The 20,698-nt window shown below is 36.6% G+C and overlaps 1 protein-coding gene across 1 annotated transcript; it reads left to right on the forward strand.

The window, feature by feature from the left end:
- The first annotated feature begins 888 nt into the window (after positions 1–888).
- On the forward strand, positions 889–15,214 carry LOC144362644 (uncharacterized). Its single transcript, XM_085492680.1, has 4 exons — positions 889–1,000; positions 4,705–4,747; positions 7,362–7,423; positions 12,847–15,214. The coding sequence occupies exon 4, from the start codon at positions 13,274–13,276 to the stop codon at positions 14,864–14,866; it is 1,593 nt and encodes a 530-aa protein (XP_085348806.1). The 5' UTR covers positions 889–1,000; positions 4,705–4,747; positions 7,362–7,423; positions 12,847–13,273; the 3' UTR covers positions 14,867–15,214.
- The last annotated feature ends 5,484 nt before the right edge of the window (positions 15,215–20,698 follow it).

Genomic DNA, 20,698 nt, shown 5'->3' on the forward strand with positions numbered 1-20,698 from the left:
AGATATTCTAAATAGCTACCAAAATAGCGCCGTAGTTTATAATTAAGATATTCTAAACAGCTAAATAAATAGCGCCATAGCTTATATTGAAGATATTCTAAACAGCTAAATAAATAGCGCCGTATTTTATAATTTAGATATTCGAAATAGCTAAATATCGCCGTAGTTTACAATTGAGATATTCTAAATAGCTACCTAAATAGAGCCGTAGTTTATAATTAAGATATTCTAAATAGCTACCTAAATAGCGTCGTAGTTTATAATTAAGACATTCTAAATAGCAACCTAAATAACGTCGTAGTTTATAATTAAGACATTCTAAATAGCAACCTAAATAACGTCGTAGTTTATAATTAAGACATTCTAAATAGCTACCTAAATAACGACGTAGTTTATAATTTATATAATCTAACTAGCTATTTTATTGAATGATTTCGTAGTTGGTAACTGCGTGTAATGCGGTACGTAAATACTTGTTAGTGGGTCTGTATATGAAGACATTATTGCATCAAAATGTGGATAACGGTGGGTGTAAGTCTATGCAGACTGGGCGAACATAATTCCCGTTATGAGTGATTATAAATTCATTCTTTGCATGTTTTGTTTAGTGCAAAATGCGTAGAATATATTTAAAAATTTTCAACGTCACTTCAAACTTTAGATGGTATCATTTTCACTCAAACATTCCAACAATACCAAGAATCATCATGATATTCAGATACGCAAAAGGAAATGAGAGTAAGGTTTTCATACAGTGCAATATGTAACAATATGTAACAATACGTGCCTGAACCGTGACGACTCTGCAGAATCAAATTTGAGCATTTAAAGGATTTAACAAGAGCGCCATCTAGAGGCGATGTCACTGTTAATAAAATAGTGTCACCGTAGAGGGTATTGAGTGAAGGTCAACGTGATCTCCACCATTGTGCGATTGACTGCACCAAACAGAATTTATAGGACAACTTTCAGTCAAAATTAAGGAATATCTTTGAGAAAGGTAAGTGTTACATGTTTGCTATAATAGTATACTCGACAGACATTCATGTTTTCTGAGTTATTGATCTCGTGAAATGACAAATAATGCGTGCGAACTGATGGCGTGTGTTGTCCTAGCGGCGTGTAATCGAAACCCAAGTGACCATTGTGTTTCATGCTTTGTTGCACTGGTGTAGAATAATATGACAGAACCCAACACTCTCCTCGTGACTTTCGTTGTGTATGGAAATTATTTTCACGAGTGATGCGGTGTATCCTGCGGCCGTGCTCTCAAGAGCGAAGCGAATACACTGCATCTCGCATCTTTCGTTGCGTATTAAAGCACAGGGAGCCCAGGAACTATAATCATCTGTAATACATAGTCTCTATGAACGGGGTTGGGGGGGGGGGGGGGTATCGGCTGGTATCTAGTGTAAGAAATAGACAAGGGATGAAGGCTCCAGTCAGCTCACATTTTTTAAACTCGAAAAAACAGACGAAAAGAATGAAAAATAAAATATAAAAAAAATACCAGGTTGAAGAATATTAGTTGCTTCTTCAAATTTCGCCAAAGCCCTACCTACATTTTACCGATATCTGCAGAATAAATCAAGAAAACTACACAAATTTACTCCATTTAGGAATTCCTAACGGTTTGCCCGAACGCATGGCACAGTTGGAGGCGTGGCCTGTTCAGCATTTGTCAACAACCAATCACAAGACTGGTTACGAACCACATCGAGGTCACGACTCAGTTAGCCTTGCTCAACTGGTTCGTAACCAGTCTTGTGATTGGTTGTTGATAAATGCTGAACAGGCCACGCCTCCAACGGTGTCATGCGTTCGGACTAACCGTTAGGAATTCCTAAATGGAGTCAATTTGTGTAGTTTTCTTGATTTATTCTGCAGATATCGGTAAAATATAGGTAAGGCTTTGGCGAAATTCGAAGGAGCAACTAATATTCTTCAACCTGGTATTTTTTTTAGATTTTATTTTTTATTTTTTTCGTCTGTTTTTTCGAGTTTAAAAAATGTGAGCTGGCTGGAGCCTTCATCCCTTGTCTATTTCTTACACTAGATACCAGCCGATACCCCCCCCCCCCCCAACCCCGTTCATAGAGACTATGTATTACAGATGATTATAGTTCCTGGGCTCCCTGTGGCCATACTTTCGCAGCGAAGCTCGTGAACGTACAGCAGAATACACCGCATCTCGAGTGAAAATAACTTCCATACGCATCGAAAGTCACGGGGAAGGTATGGAGTTCTGTTATTATTACACATGTTCCAATTTGAATATTTCTTATTAAAGAAAGATCGTGCAACAAACCGGGATGGAAATTAGGTCAGGGAGACACATTGCCCATTAATATGTTCCGAGATAGTGTCACGCCCTAGCAACGCGTGTCAGTGCAGAACGCGTGTCACTGCCTGTGTGAAAATAAAATAATCAGACGTCTAATCTGAGTCACTGTCCGAATATATAACTCTTGGACGTTTTATACTTAGTTGGGGCCACGACAGAACTTGAACTGGACGACTATGTCACACAGTTTATGTTGAAGTTAAACGTTGCACCACAGAATTGTGCATTGGCAAAAATGGCGTGCAACTGTGGTACTCCACTGACGTGGTGACTTTAGTTTGTGACACTGCTTGCTGGTCGTGGATTGAATGAGCCTTGGTTACCGGTTAAAATTTTATTTATTTGGCGTTGGTAATCTTTATTTGGAACTGAGTAATGCCGCAACGCCACCAGCAGAAACCTCCATTGTATCTCGATCTTGATGGTTGCGGCTCCAGCTCCATCCGCTGATTTTACTGCGGGTGGATCTTTCGCGAGCCCTTCAAGGTTTATAAAACTCGGTTTCCAGGTGGTCAACATACATTAAGGTTCTCCCAATCGTAGTTATTCATGTGATACACCTAATATGCCAACAATATTGCTGAACGATTTAAACCGCCGGCGGATAAAAATAACAAGATAAAACTAGTTCGGTAGCCAATGGATTTACCATGTTTATTTGCATATCGACCGTGAAAATACCGAAAACATGCAACATTTTACTTTCTTTATGATGTGTTCTAAGTTAGTTTGTAACTTCAGACCTTGTTTTGATAACCACGAGTTGAACCCTGAGAGACTATATTGGTTTCTGTAGTAACTGTGATGCTATCTCCAAACGTTCGCTACATTGTTTCCCATTGCGTTCTGATGATACTTTGTCTGCTTACCCCTGAAATTCCCACTAAAGTTCTGTCTCGTGTTAGTCGCGTGTCATTCCTAATATGGAAGGACAGTTTTGCGTTTCGTTTGCATGCGCCAATCATTAGCGTTGTTTTATTTTCCGAACGTTTTTTGCATGATGTATTCTAGAGTACCAACACGTGTTTGGCACTTCTCCGATTAGTTGTCACCAAGACAAATGCCGCTCTAACGTTAACAACTACACTAACCAGGCAAAGCGCTGTCGTGAGAAGCCCGATTCAGACCGTCGCTGTAATTCCTCCTATGGTAGCTTCGCAACCTGTTGCTCGTTACGCACACCCTCCTTTTTATGCTCTCTACGATGTCAACTCCTCATGAAACTATTATTTAATAATCCATATTTTATATCAAGAAGTATTCGCTGTACAACGTATTGATGTTCATGCTGAGTATAAATAAACAAGTTTGAATTATACCTCACGTCTGTCAACTCAAGAAAACACAACGCCATCAATGTCGGATTCAATAACAATTCTGCATGTTTAGTCAGTTCGTTTTATTTGACGAAAAGAACGCCTAGTTTTGCAGGTGATATGCAAATTAGTTTTAGTAAAAATAAGTGACTACCTAAAATTACTATTTCTTTTTTCTCGGCAAGTATATTCATGTATCCCAAGGGAAAAATATCGTACTCTTAAAAATTGTTTATTTTTGCTATGTTTCGAAAAACAGTACTCCTAAAGGGACTACTTTGTTTGCTTTCAGACCTCATTTGCATAAGGGGTGTGGAAATACCGATTTTGATTTCAGGGACAAATCAAAATGAACTGCAGTGCATATGTAATAAGGGGTGGTATTTTTCATCGTAGAACGTTATTTTTTTAATCAACACATTTACTATGTTCAATAATTCAGTTATAATACTACATCGGCGAAAATTCAGACGCAATTCCAACGTTCCTAAAACAGATTGGTAATGCTACGAAATATGTGCCCTTCAATGAGGGTCGTTAAATATGAATTGGTATATACAAAGATCCTTAAGATATTACCAATGTTTGAAAAAAAAACTTGACAATTTAATGATAATAACTGTAACAAATCCTTGCTTGTTAAACAGGATGATCATACAGTCAGTCGGTTCACGCAAGCATAGCCGTGTGGTTAAAACTATGTCAAGGCGTGAAAAGCGAGGGAGCCATTATTCAACTCTCGCAAAATCACAATAAAACATGGAAGCGGTAGCATATTACCTCGTGACGAAAACAACCTAATACAAACGGCAAGGTTCGAATCCCGTCGTGGCGTGGTACACTAGTGTGTCATCGAGATAGAATTGGCTTTTAAGGGCAGTTAGTTTGAGTCACGCTCACACTACAGTAAAACAACGTAAATCAAATAATTTGAAATAAGGAAACTTCGCATAAAACCACCACACGAAACTGAATCAATAATTTTTTTTTTAATAATGAAATAAAATACATATTAAAGTGACAGTTGCACATTTTGTTCAACAGTTACCAGATTGTGACAAGAAAGAAAGAGAAGAACTAGTCCATGGTAAGTTCTGCTCGATATAAAAGTTTCACGATGGTGTGGTCTGTATTTCGAAAACAATATTCTCCGTGGAGTTGTTAATTGAGGGTACGAACATTTTTTAGAAAGTCATACTTGTAATAGTGGAAATAAATGATTTTTTTTAAACTCCCAAAGTTATTTAAACTCCTAAATAAGTCACGAATATTCCTTGAGGCATTTATTCTCCCAATTTAAAGATGAGACCCAGGTACGTAGGCGCTTATATTCACCCCTGTATTTCACAGTGAAGATGGCATATGACTACCTACATGTTATACATTTTCAATTAGCTCTGTGTGTGAAGTGTGTGAACATTTTATTTTTTCCCCAAACGAGTGAAGTGTATGTGTGTTTCTTCCGAAAATAGGCTTTTTGAGTTGTTTTCACTCAAAACAGACGTACGGAAAACATACTGAAGTTACAGACATCCTGTCTATTGTTAAAAACTGATCAGCAGACTGGGAATCGGACCGTGTCCGGACAGTACAATGCGAACCTTTGTTTTCTTGAAATGGGAGTCAAAAGTGAAAACTTTTTAACTTCTGAATAAATTACTGTTTGTTTTTATTCTACTACAGATTTCTGTCCTTTTAACAAGTTCATCGAATAACGCGATACAGTTATTGGTATAGTAGTTGAGAATCGTCAGTGAAAAAAATGAACTGTTCCATTGATCCTGTGTCTGTCAGACGTCTATTAAAGTAAAGCGCGTAGTGCCAAAATGAAAAAAAAAGTAATTTAGTGTTTTTCTACTCGACTGGAAACCTATTTAAAACGATATTTTTTTCATGGCAATATACTTGGATAATACTCGTATTTGTGACGTCCCGATCGACGAAAATAATGATACAACGACGGATATTTTTTTGGGAAAATGCAACGAAGTTTGGGAAACCACTCGGTAAAATGGCGTTACTTATTTACTGAGCAAACATGGGAGGACAATGATTTAACCTTATCAGAAAAATAAACGCAAAGTGTAATGAATACGTGGGAAAAGGTCATAAGCCATGTTAGTCTTGTTAGCGTGATAAAAGAATTCCTAACATAGGTCGATCCGGAAGTTCTATCTAGTCTTTAGTCCTGTCGCGTCCGGTTAGTCGCGTCCGTTGAGAGTGAAAACAGTTGTTGTTGCCGCAGCACCACCCACGTGAGCTGTCTATACTACGAATATATATTACACAAAACGATTTGTACTCAGAAAAAACGTGGATACGTGTAATATTAATTTTCTTGGACGGCATTGCTGCTTCGTCAAAACACAGTCCTTCAAGAAAGTGGGATTGTGGTCCAAAGCGTCATCGTGTCACTGATCAGCCCGAATCGGAGTCAGAACTCAAGAAAGCATCTTGGTCGTCATATATGAACCAGTATCAGACAATTTTAGGTCGAACTGCATCTCCGCATTCATGCGTTTTTTTGTTTTGTTTTTGGCGGACCAGCTTTTCTCTTTTTACGAGGAACTGTTTTACGATATAAACGTGTTAGCACTGGCGGCAGCCATGTTGCTGATGTTATTACAGAGTGGAGCACTTTCATTGAGAAGGGGGCAGTGATTTGCATAATCGTCTGTCAATCTATTTTAATTAGCCTCGTCGTTAAGCCCGTATCAAAACAATAACACTCGTAGCTGTTTATCGTCGCATTTTTATTAATATTTGGCACAAAATTAACAAGTAAGAAATTAACTATTTTGATTTATTACTGTGAAGACAACCTTGCAACATTTGAACATGTTTAAAACAAAATGTCCAAAAATATTTCACGAACCTGGGTCTCACCTTAAAAACCCCTTAGCAATTAATTAAATGAAAGATGTTCGCACCAAAATAAGTCACAAATATTATCCTAGCCTCTGTAGCAACGCATAGAAAACTAGCATTATATTCTAGCTCGATATCACATAATATAATTACTTTGATACATACCATCTACATTGTATCTACATGTAGCTATTATGCTAGGCACTGTAGAGACACATTAATAAATAACATTTACGCTAGATTGCATCTACATTTACCTATGAGTAAAATGACTTGGGTCCATCACTCAAATTTCTAAACTCTTTGTAGTTTTGATGATTCCTTTCTTTGTTGTTATTCACTTGTGTAAAATCAGTGTTTTCCCGAGGCTTCAAACAATGTGGTGACACTGTCATGTTTGGTAGACAATGTCAATCTCAAAACCATGTATATGGTCTATAAACAATATCCTACGGAAGTCAGAAAGCACATAATTCAATAGCGTGGACACTCACTTGTAATTAGTCTGTCTGCCACATGCGCTATCAAAAATAAAACATTTGAAGATTTTTTTTTTCAATTTCGAATATATATTGACATAAAAAATAGAAAATGTATGTTAAAATGTACAACATGCATACGGTACTTCAGATATCACGTAGTGACCAACATCTGATTCTGGTGTTGAATATATAAAATTTTCAAGGAGTGTTGTAATTGTATTGAGGAATAATTTAAGCAAATTGTATGCTAAATATGTGGCAAATTGTCTGCAACCATACACTACGGTTTATTACTATATATACTTAAAATGTTTTGATAACAACGTATTTGTTTATAATTTATTCACATAGATATATATTTGGGTTTGTACAGTGTACTGAATAAAGGTTTTCCAATTCAGAATCTCTTTTAGGTAAGTATAGTTCATTTCGTTAATTTTAATACATGGAGAAGGTCATACATTTTACTTTAATATATAAATTCTACAATACATCTACATGTAGCTATTATCCTGAAATTAATATTCTAGAAAGACTGCTCTGATATACCATATTTTTACTTTGATACATTACATCTACATTGTATCTGCATGTCGTAAAATATTTGTTAAGGAGGACATGTGTTTATTTTAGCGGATTTAAAGTTCTGAGACATTGAACAGGTTCTCAAGACTCTGGTTTCTGATGACAACCTGACGGTCCAATTTTGCAAACATTGCGCATTAACATTGACCATGGAGGTAAAAGACTGAAGGAATAACAACTGGTTTAAGCCTATTAATTTTGTTTTGTCTCTAGTCGAGTTAATCCTTCTAGCTTGTCTGTTTAAACGTCTTTTTTGAAACCCATGATCATTTCCGACGCTAGCGATCACTGTCCTCGTAGCCAAAGGCGTTTTTTTTCGATTGCTATGCGTTGTTTTACGAGAATAAGAGTAATTTTACTTGCGCGATCTATCAGTAAGTTATGTTATTTTTCCGTAGAATTTTTATAGGTCATTTCAACGGCTGTTTTCGCAGGGTTGGACGAAATTGGCCCACTTAGATGTTAGTTTAAATTGAAGCCTACTTTACATCTTTGCAATGGTGTTAAAACTATGTCTCTACGGAGTACTCCGCGCGCATTCAGTAAAAGACGGAAACTTTAACTTTTTTACCAAACGCTTCAGCGTGGTATTAAGAGTTTGTTTTCAGGGGTGGGTGATACCAAGGTGGGAAAAGGATGCACATATGGGGTTAATTCCTTGAATTGCAATATAGAGGGTTCAGGTTGAAATACAATATATAGTGTTTTCATGTTTCGTCTGATATTTCTGTGGTATTCTGCTGCTGTAAGTAATGCACGATTTGTTCCGAAATTCAGTATATTGTATGTATTCCAGGGTTATTCGTTTTTTGCTGAAAACACCCCTATTTTTTAGTGGCAGAGTTTGAATAGTCTCACTCCCACTGGGAAATCTGCATTGTTGCTTGAATGTGAGTTAATTAAACACATTTTCCAGACCGGCGAAAGAGTATGCAACAGCCAATTTTAACAGCCTGTCACGTGATTTTAGTCTGAATGTCAACATGAAGAGGCTAGTCCATTTTACGCAGGAGTAATTGGGAGTAGAATATGTGAGGGATAGTATCAACAGAGATGTGTATAGTGAAAAGTAATATCTATCCTTCATTTACATCTCTGAGCATTTCTGTTTTAGTATATTGGTTTGAAAATGTTGAACTTGCATGATTTGCAATGTGTTTTTTTAATGGGACTCCCCTATTGATCGAATCCCGGGTTTGAACGAGAACGGCACACCACGTGATTCGTTTGAATACAATGCTGATGGCAAACATGCCGTGTTACTGCGGTACTCCACTGACGGGATGACTTACTGCATGCTACAACTTCGCTTGTGATGTTGCTTGTTAGCCATGGATTACATGAATCTTGATTACCAGTCAAATGTTGCTCATTTGACGTTGGTAATCTTTATTTGGAACTGAGTAACTTCCTGGTACTTCGTACTATGATAAAAATCAGTCAACATACATCAAGTTCTCTCAATCGTAGTATTCCATGTGATGTACACCTAATATGCCAAAAATGTTGCTGAACGATTTGAACTGAATAAAAATAGCAGACGGAAATTTGTTTACAAAATAAAAATACTTCGGTTGCCAATGAAAACCGGTAAAAAACAAGCAATATGTTTTCGGCTGTTATCATGGAAGGGACATGAACGTGAAGCTAACGTCTGTTTATAACTAAAACCGGGCACCTTATACGAGGTTTGCAAAATAACATGGCAGTCATTGGAAGTCACTTTATTTTATTGTTAGGACGTATTCAGCCGTTAAATGTATAATTTCCAATCGTTTTGCGATAGTATTTTCTAGATTGGAAGCAGCATTTACATTTTATTCAAAGTTCAAAGCTGCGTTGGGATTCCGTTGACAGTGGTAACAATGTCGGCGCCGGTGATCTCTTACCAGTGCGCAACGTAGCCAAAATAAAAGGCATCATCATTTGGGCACTGCTATTACAAGACTGATAGGAGGTAATAAATTTGGTGCGAAAGTATTCAAAAAACAGATTTTGGCTGTTGCCATGGTAGCGGTAGGTCAGAATTGTTTTTCCAATTAGTGATGGTACGACCTGCCTGTCAAGTATGAACAAAATCAGCCAAGCCAAAAAAATCACAGAAGAGTTAAAAAGCCATTCCTGCTGAACAGTTACTCTAACTTCGGGGTCAACTTTCTCATTAATGAAAAAAGATATCAAAAATTCAAATAGTAACTTTTTGCCCACACTCAAGCCGAGTACAATGAGCTATGTCTGAGGTGTTGTATTACAGGGAATTGGACAAACTTATGTATTTTAATAAATTATTGAATAATAAAATGTTATATAACTTTTCTTTTACCCCCTCCCCTTCCTGGTATCTATTTCAAAGAATCACTATTTTTATTTTGTAAACACATTTCCGTCTGCTATTTTTGTCGGATTCAAATCGTTCACCAGCATTTTTGGCATGTTAGATGTACATCACATACAATACTAGGATTGGGAGAACTTAATGTTTGTTGACCACCTGGAAACTGGGTTTTATAAATCTTGAAGGGCTCTCGGAAGATCCACCCGCAGCCTGGACCGGCAGTAAAATCTCCGATTAATATGCAGCCGCAACCATCAACATCGATATACCATGAGGTTTCTGCTGGCGACTTTGCGGCGTTACTCAGTTCCAAATAAAGATTACCAACGCCAAATGAGCAACATTTAACCTGACCGGTAACCAAGACTCAGTCTATCCACGACCAGCAAGCAACATCACAAACGAAGTTGTAGTATGCAGCTCACGAGTCAGCGACGACCGATGTCAACGAAAGTCATTCCGTCAGTGGAGTACCGCAGTTGCACGGCATGTTTGCCAATGCACAGATCTGTGGAGGAACTTTTAACTTCAACATAAACCGTGTATCGTAGTCGCCCAGTTTAAGTTCTGGTTCTGTCTTCTGTCATGGTCCCAACTAAAGGGCGACAGTCGTCGTGTCGCGTCCTGTTCGATATGGGACTCATAGCGACGTATACAACGCGTGTAAAATACATTGTTTATTTACATGAAATTCGAACACGCGCTGCGCGACGACCACCGCGCTTAAACATCCACGAGTTATTTATTCGGACAATGACTCAAATTAGACGTCTGATTATTTTATTTTCACACGTACAGCGACACGCGTTCTACACTGACAAGCGTTGCTAGGTTGCAGCACTGTCTTGGAGCATATATTAATGGGCAATTGGGTTCCCCAACCTAAATTTCTATCCCGGTTTGTTGCACGTTCTTTTTTTTAATATGAAATAATCAAATATGGGATCTATGTATAATAACAGAACCCCACACCCTCCCCGTGGCTTCGCTCGTGAAAGTACGGCAACAGGATACACCGCATCACTCGTGAAAATAACTTCCATACGCAATGAAAGCCACGGGGAGGGTATCTGTCATAATACTTCATTATCACTGAAAACATTTTTCCCCTGAAATAAATTCCAGTGAAAATGCCATTTCCCCTCATACTCTATTGAGACACAGCGCAGTGAAAATTAGATTCACATGTAATGCTTGAAAACATGTCAGCAAAAATAAATTAAGTGAAATTATACGCGTCTTCATAATAGTTGGAAATGAACAAATTACACCCGACCCTACCACTCCATATACAATGTAAACTACATCCCAAAACATCCTTTCACCCACAGTTACTACCGTGTTTCACCAGTGTATTCTATTTGACGTCAGGAGAAATTGAAATAAACAAATTAATTATAATTTCAGCCTCTAGTTGAGCACTGATTAAATAAACTACCTCGTCTTTATGTCAACTTGCAGTTATTCGTTGCCTACATCAGTGACTTCAAAATATATGTTTCAATCCCAGGAATTTCACTCGCTGTTAATTGCATGGGAGTGCCAGTCTTTGATTTATTTCTATCGTCATGTCAATTTCTTGCGATTACTCGAACATTAAGCTGTAACCACATACCGCCTAGGTGCTGTAACTAAATCTTGGTGTAAGCACTGGTTAGGCAGGCTTGAACTATGCATGTGAAGCCAGCTGTGGGGTATATTCAATCCTATAGATTTCTCATTGTTTGGTAACTATTTGCTGCGTCGCGGTTTTGAGACAAAATATATCCTCTTCAATCACGACTTTTTTAATTTCATTTACTTCCGATGACTTGAAACAATCATTGTCTTCGAGAACGCGTACACAACTTAAGTTCCAGTGACGCCATTTTAAACAATGACCTTTGCCCAGACAGTTTTCGAATATTCCCGAGGGCTCTCGAAGTACATCCGTATTAGTGACATCGGAAATATCAGCTCCCGTCTGCAGTCCCTTCAAAATATGGTCAGTGTACAACAATTGAAAGTTAAGATTTCAGCGAGTCTTAGAAAGGTGTATTGACGGTAAGGTCAAAGGGTTACAACCGATCGGTACAATAGGCCGGAACAAACACATTCGCCATCTTCACATCGATGTGCTTTGAATACATCAAATATTGCCAGAGCTTATCTTGTTTTGGGGGTAACTGTAGCGAATTAGACGAAATATGCTTTCACGCAAAAATTTAATTGCGTGAGAATTTCCTGTCATAAAGTATGTTAATTCGATAATTTGTTGTTTGCTACTAGATTAACAAGCAAACATTATAATCACTGAGTAAACGGCGGAAATGGCCATGGAACCTTTGATCTTAAACCAGTTGTAACTCCTTCTGTCTTTTACCTCCATGCATTGACATATTCAAAATTTCCAAACATTTAACCAGGCAAGTGAATAAAGTAACCCCAATACAGTAGCCATTTTGTAAGCATCCATGAAAAAACATAAGCATAGCATTCTTTCTACCTGGGATGTTCGGATGCCACACCATAACTTTGGTAAATTATATTCTTGTCAGCATTCTATGGAGACTATCAGAATAGCTATCTTACCTGCTAAACATTCGGCATACATACCAGAATATATTTGATTACAGTCCGTTAGCTAATACGCATGTATGTTAGACGGCATGGAGACGCACATGTACTAAAATACCATCTTGATAATCTACATGTAATCTTACAATGCTTCTATGATGTTGCACCATACTTTCAATGTGATACATTTCGTTCAGTTAGCTATTTAGCTGGAATCATTCAGCACATAATTAGCTGGTACACTATAGCTAAGATATTCATCATTTTAGCTAGGTTAATATAATGTCGTACTGTAAATATATTTTGATACATTTCATTATGCCTTTCAACTTTTAACAAATGTGTTTTATTATTTTATAGGTGAAAACTGAAGTTGCCAATGTATAGATGAAGAAAACTTTACGCAATGAAACTCAGGAATAGTACATTTCATCTCTACTCTTTCAAGATTTCCAAAGAAGTAACAATGCTGCACTTTAACAAATCAATACAAACCTGCAAATTTATCAGAAGATTACCTGCATATACACATAGCGAATTGTTCTTTCAATGTCATATGGTATGCTTTGTATTATTAATGAGAAAATAACACAATTTAAATGTGCAATTTTAGAATTGCATGATAGTTCATTGACTTGAATTGTGTAATGTGATTGTTTGCTGAGTTTTTTGTTTATTTTTCAAACTGCTGTCAACATCCAATAAGATTACATTCATATTGCATTCTAATTTATACACTCAGATATATTTTTATAACCCAATAGTAGAAGTAAATACATATTGCAAAATGTCTTTACATCCAAATAACAGTGAAGATGATGATGAAATCAGCATGGAGACTGAAGATGTGCAGTCCGAGAAAAAAGTGTTTCAGTGCAAACAATGTGAGAAGTCATTTACTTGCTCTAGCCATCTACAAAATCATATGATTGCACATACAAGGTTGAAGTCATTTCAGTGCAAACAATGCGAGAAATACTTCACTCAGCCAAGTGGTCTGACAATTCACATGCTCACACATGCAGGGCTGAAACCATTTCAGTGCAAACAATGTGATAAATGCTTCACTCAGTCTAGCAATTTAAAACGACACATGCTTACACATACAGGGCCGATGCCATTCCAGTGCAAACAATGCGAGAAATGCTTCACTCATTCTGGTAATCTAACAATTCACATGCGTACGCATACTGGGTTGAAGCCATTTCAGTGCAAACAATGCGAGAAATGCTTTATTCAGCCAAGTAATCTAACAATTCACATGCGTACACATACAGGGTTGAAGCCATTTCAGTGCAAACAATGTGAAAAATGCTTCACTCAGTCTGGACATCTAAAACGGCATATGCTTACACATACAGGGTTGAAGCCATTTCAGTGCAAACAATGTGAGAAATGCTTCACTCGATCTAACTATCTAAAACGGCACATGCTTACACATACAGGGTTGAAGCCATTGCAGTGCAATCAATGTGAGAAATGTTTCACTCGATCTATCTGCCTAAAACGGCACATGCTTATACATACGGGGTTGAAGCCATTTCAGTGCAAACAATGTGAGAAATGCTTCACTCGATCTAACTATCTAAAACGGCACATGCTTATACATACGGGGTTGAAGCCATTTCAGTGCAAACAATGCGAGAAATGCTTCACTCAGCCAAGTGGTCTAACAAATCACATGCGTACACATACTGGGTTGAAGCCATTCCAGTGCACACAATGCGAGAGGTTGTTTACGTTGTCTAGCCATCTAAAACGTCACATGCTTACACATACAGGGCTGAAACCATTTCAATGCAAACAATGTGAGAAATGCTTCACTCAGTCTAGCCATCTAAAACAGCACATGCTTATACATACGGGGTTGAAGCCATTTCAGTGCAAACACTGCGGGAAATGCTTCACTCGGTCTGGTAGTCTAACAAATCACATGCGTACACATAGTGGGTTGAAGACATTCCAGTACACACAATGCGAGAGGTTGTTTACATGGTCTAGCAATCAGAAAAATCATATGCTCACACATACTGGGTTGAGGCCTTTTCAGTGCAAACAATGTTACAAGGGTTTTACATATTCATGCGATCGAGAAGAACACATGTGCACGCAAATTGTTCATTCCATAAAGAACGCTTATAAACTGGAAAATGAATTATTGGTTGTGTTAGAATGTTTGAATACAGGGCAGAAGTATAATACAAGCGAGATTTGTAAAGTGAGTCACGGTACAGACTCATTCAGAATGTGCTTTCTTTCTAGAAAAGAAAGGACATTAAACAAACACAAGATTAAGTTGAGCTATAAAATAGATAATGTAGACCAACAACTTGCAAGAAGTGAGGGCACAGAAACCTTCAGACATGTGTTACTTTTCTAACTCGTTGTTATGTATGCAATAATGTGACCTGCACACTACGTTATCAGATTATCGTACAGTGATATAGATGTATTATCTCAATAAACACATGTATAGTTTTGCTTTATCTTAACTAATTTACTTGTATAGAAAGTGTGAGGACATTCACATCGGGTCACAGACCAATTGTGACATATTTTTCATTTTTTAAGTGAAAATTTTGTGCACGTTATTACTTAATAGTATTGTTTTTAACTAAATTTGATACTGTATATTGTGTAACATTGGTGAATGTCTTTCTTAATATGGATTCAGTTATGTAATTTCAGCTGTCCCTGAGATTCAATAAAAACTACATTTTCAATTGTACTGTGTACCAATGATTATCATATCCCGAGAACGGCTTATCAGATTACAATGAAACTTGGTACACATATTTGTGCGATAATACACACATCTTGACAGTTTTTACTTTACCTCCGTTAATATTATTTTATTAATATTTGCCGTTTCAATGATATCTCGAAATTAAATTTCAGTCACACTTGTGTGTAGGTGCTTTGGGGTAATGTACATACCCGATTAGCTTTTTTATTAATAATCACAAATTCACATAATTTAGCTGTCACAGAAGGTCAATACTAAATTTTCTCCGAATATATTGATCACGTATTGGAGCTTTATTTCTCACGTAGCAAGAAAATCAAAAATTACACGATAGGCGAAAAGAAATAATTATCGACCGAAGATTCAATAGCTGTGAAGTATTGTTCCAGGTTAACATTATATTTTAACATATAATAAATGGTCAGTCTATTGTAATTGGTTATTTCTGAGTTGACAATTTGGACAGTTCTGTAGTTCAAGAAATTTTCTTTCATTTTGACTGTATGGAAACCCATAAACCGCCTTCACAGTTTATAGCAGTTGTACACAATCCTACTCATTTCAAGTATACTGAAATTAAATTTAACTAAGCTCGGCAGGCTGACAGCCTGCAGCTGAACAGATACATTGTTCTCATTTAAATTTACAGAAGTTCATGCGAACTTTTCAAATAAATGACGCCATAGGTTGCAGCCGTAGCAGAGAATTAAAAGTATATTATAGATAAATACGGTAGCGGAATCGATAATAAAAGGCCTGCTAGAAAAACAATTTACAGCCATTTAACCCATCAAATTATCGGTTTACTTGGAGGCGTGGAAATTCTGGTTCACGATTAGATTACTTGTTGGTCCCCGAACGGTTACAAAACTCGGTCAAAAGTTGTAATATTATGCCAAGCATTCGTACTGACCATAGCATGATCCTTATGACCTTTGAAATTCCTGATTGTGGAAGAGGTCCTGGATTTTGGAAGTTTAATAATAGCCTTTTATGTCGCGCAAATTGATGCTCTGATTATTGAAGTACAGAGAGAGTGTAACTTTTTGAGTTACAAAGCTCAACAAACATTCGAATATTTAAAATTCAAAATCAGAGAGACAACTATTATTTATAGTAAAAACAAGCAAATAAATCTGCGTAACAAAGAGAACAACTTAAATAGAAATTACAACAACTGGAAGAGCGTATTGATGAAACCCTTGATCAAAGCATTTTGTTGCAATATGAGCAAGTGAAAAATGAACTGGAAAAGTTGATTGCGCAACAAATACAGGGGTCTATTATTCGGTCACGCGTAAATTGGTATAAATGTGGAGAAAAGAGCAATAAATATTTCCTAAACCTAGAAAAAAATAATTATAAAAAGAAGTCCATTGACAAACTTAAAGATGGGGACACTCATGTTACAGACTCCAAAGAAATATTGAACACCTTGCAAGATTTTTACGAGAATTTATATTCCAAACGAAAGTTGGAAATTAATGAGAATAGTTATAGCTTCCTTGAAACTGCTCATATTCCAAGCCTCAATCATGAGCAATCAAATATCTGCGAAGGAGAAATTACTAAAACGAGTTATTTGAAGCTCTTAAGAGTACTCCTATGAATAAAACCCCTGGCTGTGATGGAATTCTGCCCGAATTCTATTTGCGATTTTGGAAAAATATCAGTGATTGTCTTCTGGCGTGCATAAATTATTCATACAACAATTTCACCCTCTCCGCAACACAAAGACAAGCTGTGATTACATACGTTATTGCCAAAGCCCGAAAAAGACCCACTTCATATACATAACTGAAGACCAATCTCACTACCAAATACAGATTATAAACTTGCAAGCCGCTGTATAGCAGCAAGACTAAAGAAAGTACTACCCATTATTATCCATGAAGATCAGTCCGCCTTTATAAAAGGTAGACGTATTACAGATAATATTCGTCTAATTTGTGACATTATTAAATAGTGCGAAGAAACTTGTAACCAAGGTGCACTATTATTTCTAGACTATACTAAAGCATTCGATTCATTGGAATGGTCATTTATGTATAAAGCCTTAGACGCATTTAATTTCGGGCCTTCATTAATAAAATGGGTACAAACATTCTATACAAATATTCAAAGTTGCGTTTTGAACAAAGGTGCCATCATTGGGTGGTTTGGGGTACACAGAGGGGTCAGACAAGGATGTCCTTTGTCCACTGCTCTATTTGTTGTTTCGATAGAACTACTTTTAATTCATATTAGAAATAATGAACATATTAGGGGTATTACATTACCCTCTGGATACCAGCGAAAAATATCTGCTTATGCAGATGATACGACATTCATACTTAAAGACAGCTCATCCATTCAGATTTCCCTAAACACCTTATCTGATTTTCGTAATCAGTCCTGTTTGACTCTAAATTTAGAGAAGACAGAACTAATTCTAGTAGACGATCAGAATGGGCGATGGGTGCTTCCACATGGCTTATCGCCGTCTTCGGGTCCCGTTAGGGTACTTGGGGTGTATGTAGGTCACGATAAATACGAAAATGAAAAACTTAATTTTTGGACAAAAATTAAAAAATGAAAGATAAACTTGAGAGATTTGGAAATTGAGAGATTTAACCCTTCAAGGCAAAGCATTACTGGACAAATGCTTCGGAGCCTCACAGTTAATTTACATTATGAATAGTATACCCGTACCAGTTAATGGTATTAAGGAAGCAGGCGCATATCTATTTAATTTTCTGTGGAAAGAAAAAAAAACCCATCATATTAAGAACAATACCATGCTTGGCCACATTTCGCAAGGTGGCGTTAACTGTTTAGATCTTGAACTAATGAATAAAGCATTAAAATTAACGTGGATAAACAGAATATTAGAATCACAGTCATCCTGGTCTAATTTTCCAAACCATTATTTTAATAAATTGGGAGGGCTGGTCTTGCTTATGAATTGTAATTATTCGATTGACTCGCTCTCAGTCAAGATACCTATTTTTTATCGTGAAATTCTTAGTCACGGGTCAGAGTTCCAAAAATCACAAAAGATTGCCGAACCTAAGCCAGGGATGCATATAATATGGAAAAATAAGTACGTACTTATTGATGGAAAATCGATATTTTACCGCAAATGGTTTGACCACGGGGTGGAGTACGTAAGTGATATGACTGATGAGAATGGGGAGGTGTTGTCATTCAATCAGTTCCAGACTAAATTTAATATAAAGTCAGATTTTATTAAATATTATGGTTTAACGTCCACAATCCCCACAGAATGGAAATCTGCATTAAAACGGCGTACGTCGCCAAAGGAGGCGAAACCTATTTGCGAAAACTATAAGCGATATAGCAAATTCAAATGTAATAACTACTACAATGTTTTAAGAAATTCAAAATTCGAGAAGACCACTGCATTAAGCACCTTTGCTAGTAAACAATATACAGATGATGTTGACTGGCAGGAAGCCTGGAAACAAATTAAACAGATTACAATCAACGAAAAAATGCACGGATTTCAGTATAAAATTGTGCATCGAATTCTTGCGACAAATGTTTTTCTATACAAAAATAAGAAAATTTATGATGACAAATGCAAAAACTGTGACCTAAAAGAAGATTTAGAACACTTGCTGTGGGAATGTGAAGAAAGCCAGAAATTCTGGCAAAAATTTAAAATATTTTGGATAAGTATATGTGCCGAAAATATCAATATTTGTAAAAAAAACGAGGTAATCTTTAATTCTGGTGGTAAAAGTAACTTTCAAGCCCAGTGGAAGCACTTAATTTTACTTGGGAAATACGAATTATATATTGCGAGGTTCAATAGTTCGAAACCAAACTTAAACTTATTCATTGAAAAAGTAAAATAAACCTTTAACCTAGAAAAGGCGATCGCAGAACAATATAACAAACACGAAATATTTGTTAACAAATGGGAAAATATAATGAAATACACAAATGTACCTAGAAAAATAAAAATACTGTAAAAATATATATATATATAACATGAGCGACTTTGACCTTGTGTGATAAACTTCTTATTTGGGTAGTGTGAAGACCCCAGTATAATACCATTTCAGTCAACAACCAACCAATGATCAGACATGTAGTTCACGATATAATAACTCTGTATTAATACCGGGTTAATGGAAGCATCGTCTCGCAAGACAATGATAGCATTAGACAACCTAAATACAAGACAAGTAACCTGTAGAATGCTGTGTGGGTAATATTTTTATATTGATTTTTGTTGCATTTGCAGCAAATAGTTACCAAACAATGAGAAATCTATAGGATTGGATATACCTCTCAGCTGGCTTCACATGCATAGTTCAAGACTGCCTAACCGGTGCTTATACCAGGATTTAGTTGCAGCACTGTGGTCTGTGGTTACAGCTTCATTTTCCGAGTAATCACAAGAAATTGACATTACAATAGAAAATAAAAGACTGGCACTCCCATACAATTAATAGCAAGTGAAATTCCTGGAATTGAAACATAGATTTTGAAGTCACTGGTGTAGGCATTGAATAACTTCAAGTTGGCATAAAGACGAGATAGTTTATTTAATCAGTGCTGAACTAGAGGGTGAAATTATAATTAAGTTCGTTGTCATATAATTTGTTTATTTAAATTTCTCCTGAATTCAAATAGAAAACACTGGTGAAAGGATGTTTTTGAGGTGTGGTTACATTGTGTATGGAGTGGTAGGGTTGGGTGTCATATAATTTTTTCATTTTCAACTCTCATGAAATCACACAGAATTTCACTTAATTTATTTTCGATGAAAAGTTTCCAAGCATACGGTGTGAATCAAATTTTCACTGTGCTGTGTCAAGTCTCAATAGAGTATGAGGGAAATGGCATTTTCACTGGAATTTATTTTAGCGGAAAAATGTTCACAGTGAAAGGAAGTATTCCACATTATTACATATATACTGCAGTTTATTTTGATTCGTCCTGAAATCAAAATCGGTACTTCCACACCCCATATGCAAATGAGGTCTGAGAGCGAATAAAGTAGTCCGTTCAAGAGTAGCGTTTTTCGAAACATAGCAGAAATAAACAATATTTAGAAGTACGATACTTTACGTTTGGGTACATGAATATATTTGCCGAGTGAAATGAAATTTGAACAACAGTAATGGTACTTCTAAGCAGTAACTTATTTTGACTAAAACTAATTTGCATATCACCCATGCAATGATATTTTTGGTATTTTCACGGTCAATATGCAAATGAACATGGTATTGGCGATTCGCTCCACTTTAATTTTGTGTATCTGTGTGTGTGTGTGTGATTTCTAGTGTTTTCACGTATTAATTCTTCTGTGATTTGTTTGGCTTGGCCGATTTCGCTCAAACTTAGCAGGTAGGTCACACCTTCACCCCAGTTATCAGGAAATGTATCTCCCACAAATTTTGGATACAACACCTCAGACATAGCTCATTTTGCTCAGCTTGAGTGTGGGCACAA

This window comes from Saccoglossus kowalevskii, chromosome 18 (genome assembly GCF_978046115.1).
Source record: "Saccoglossus kowalevskii chromosome 18, keSacKowa6.1, whole genome shotgun sequence".
NCBI classification, from domain to species: domain Eukaryota; kingdom Metazoa; phylum Hemichordata; class Enteropneusta; family Harrimaniidae; genus Saccoglossus; species Saccoglossus kowalevskii.

Coding starts and splice junctions, on each gene's coding strand:
- LOC144362644 (XM_085492680.1), top strand. CDS start 13,274: ATGTCTTTACATCCAAATAACAGTGAAGATGATGATGAAATCAGCATG.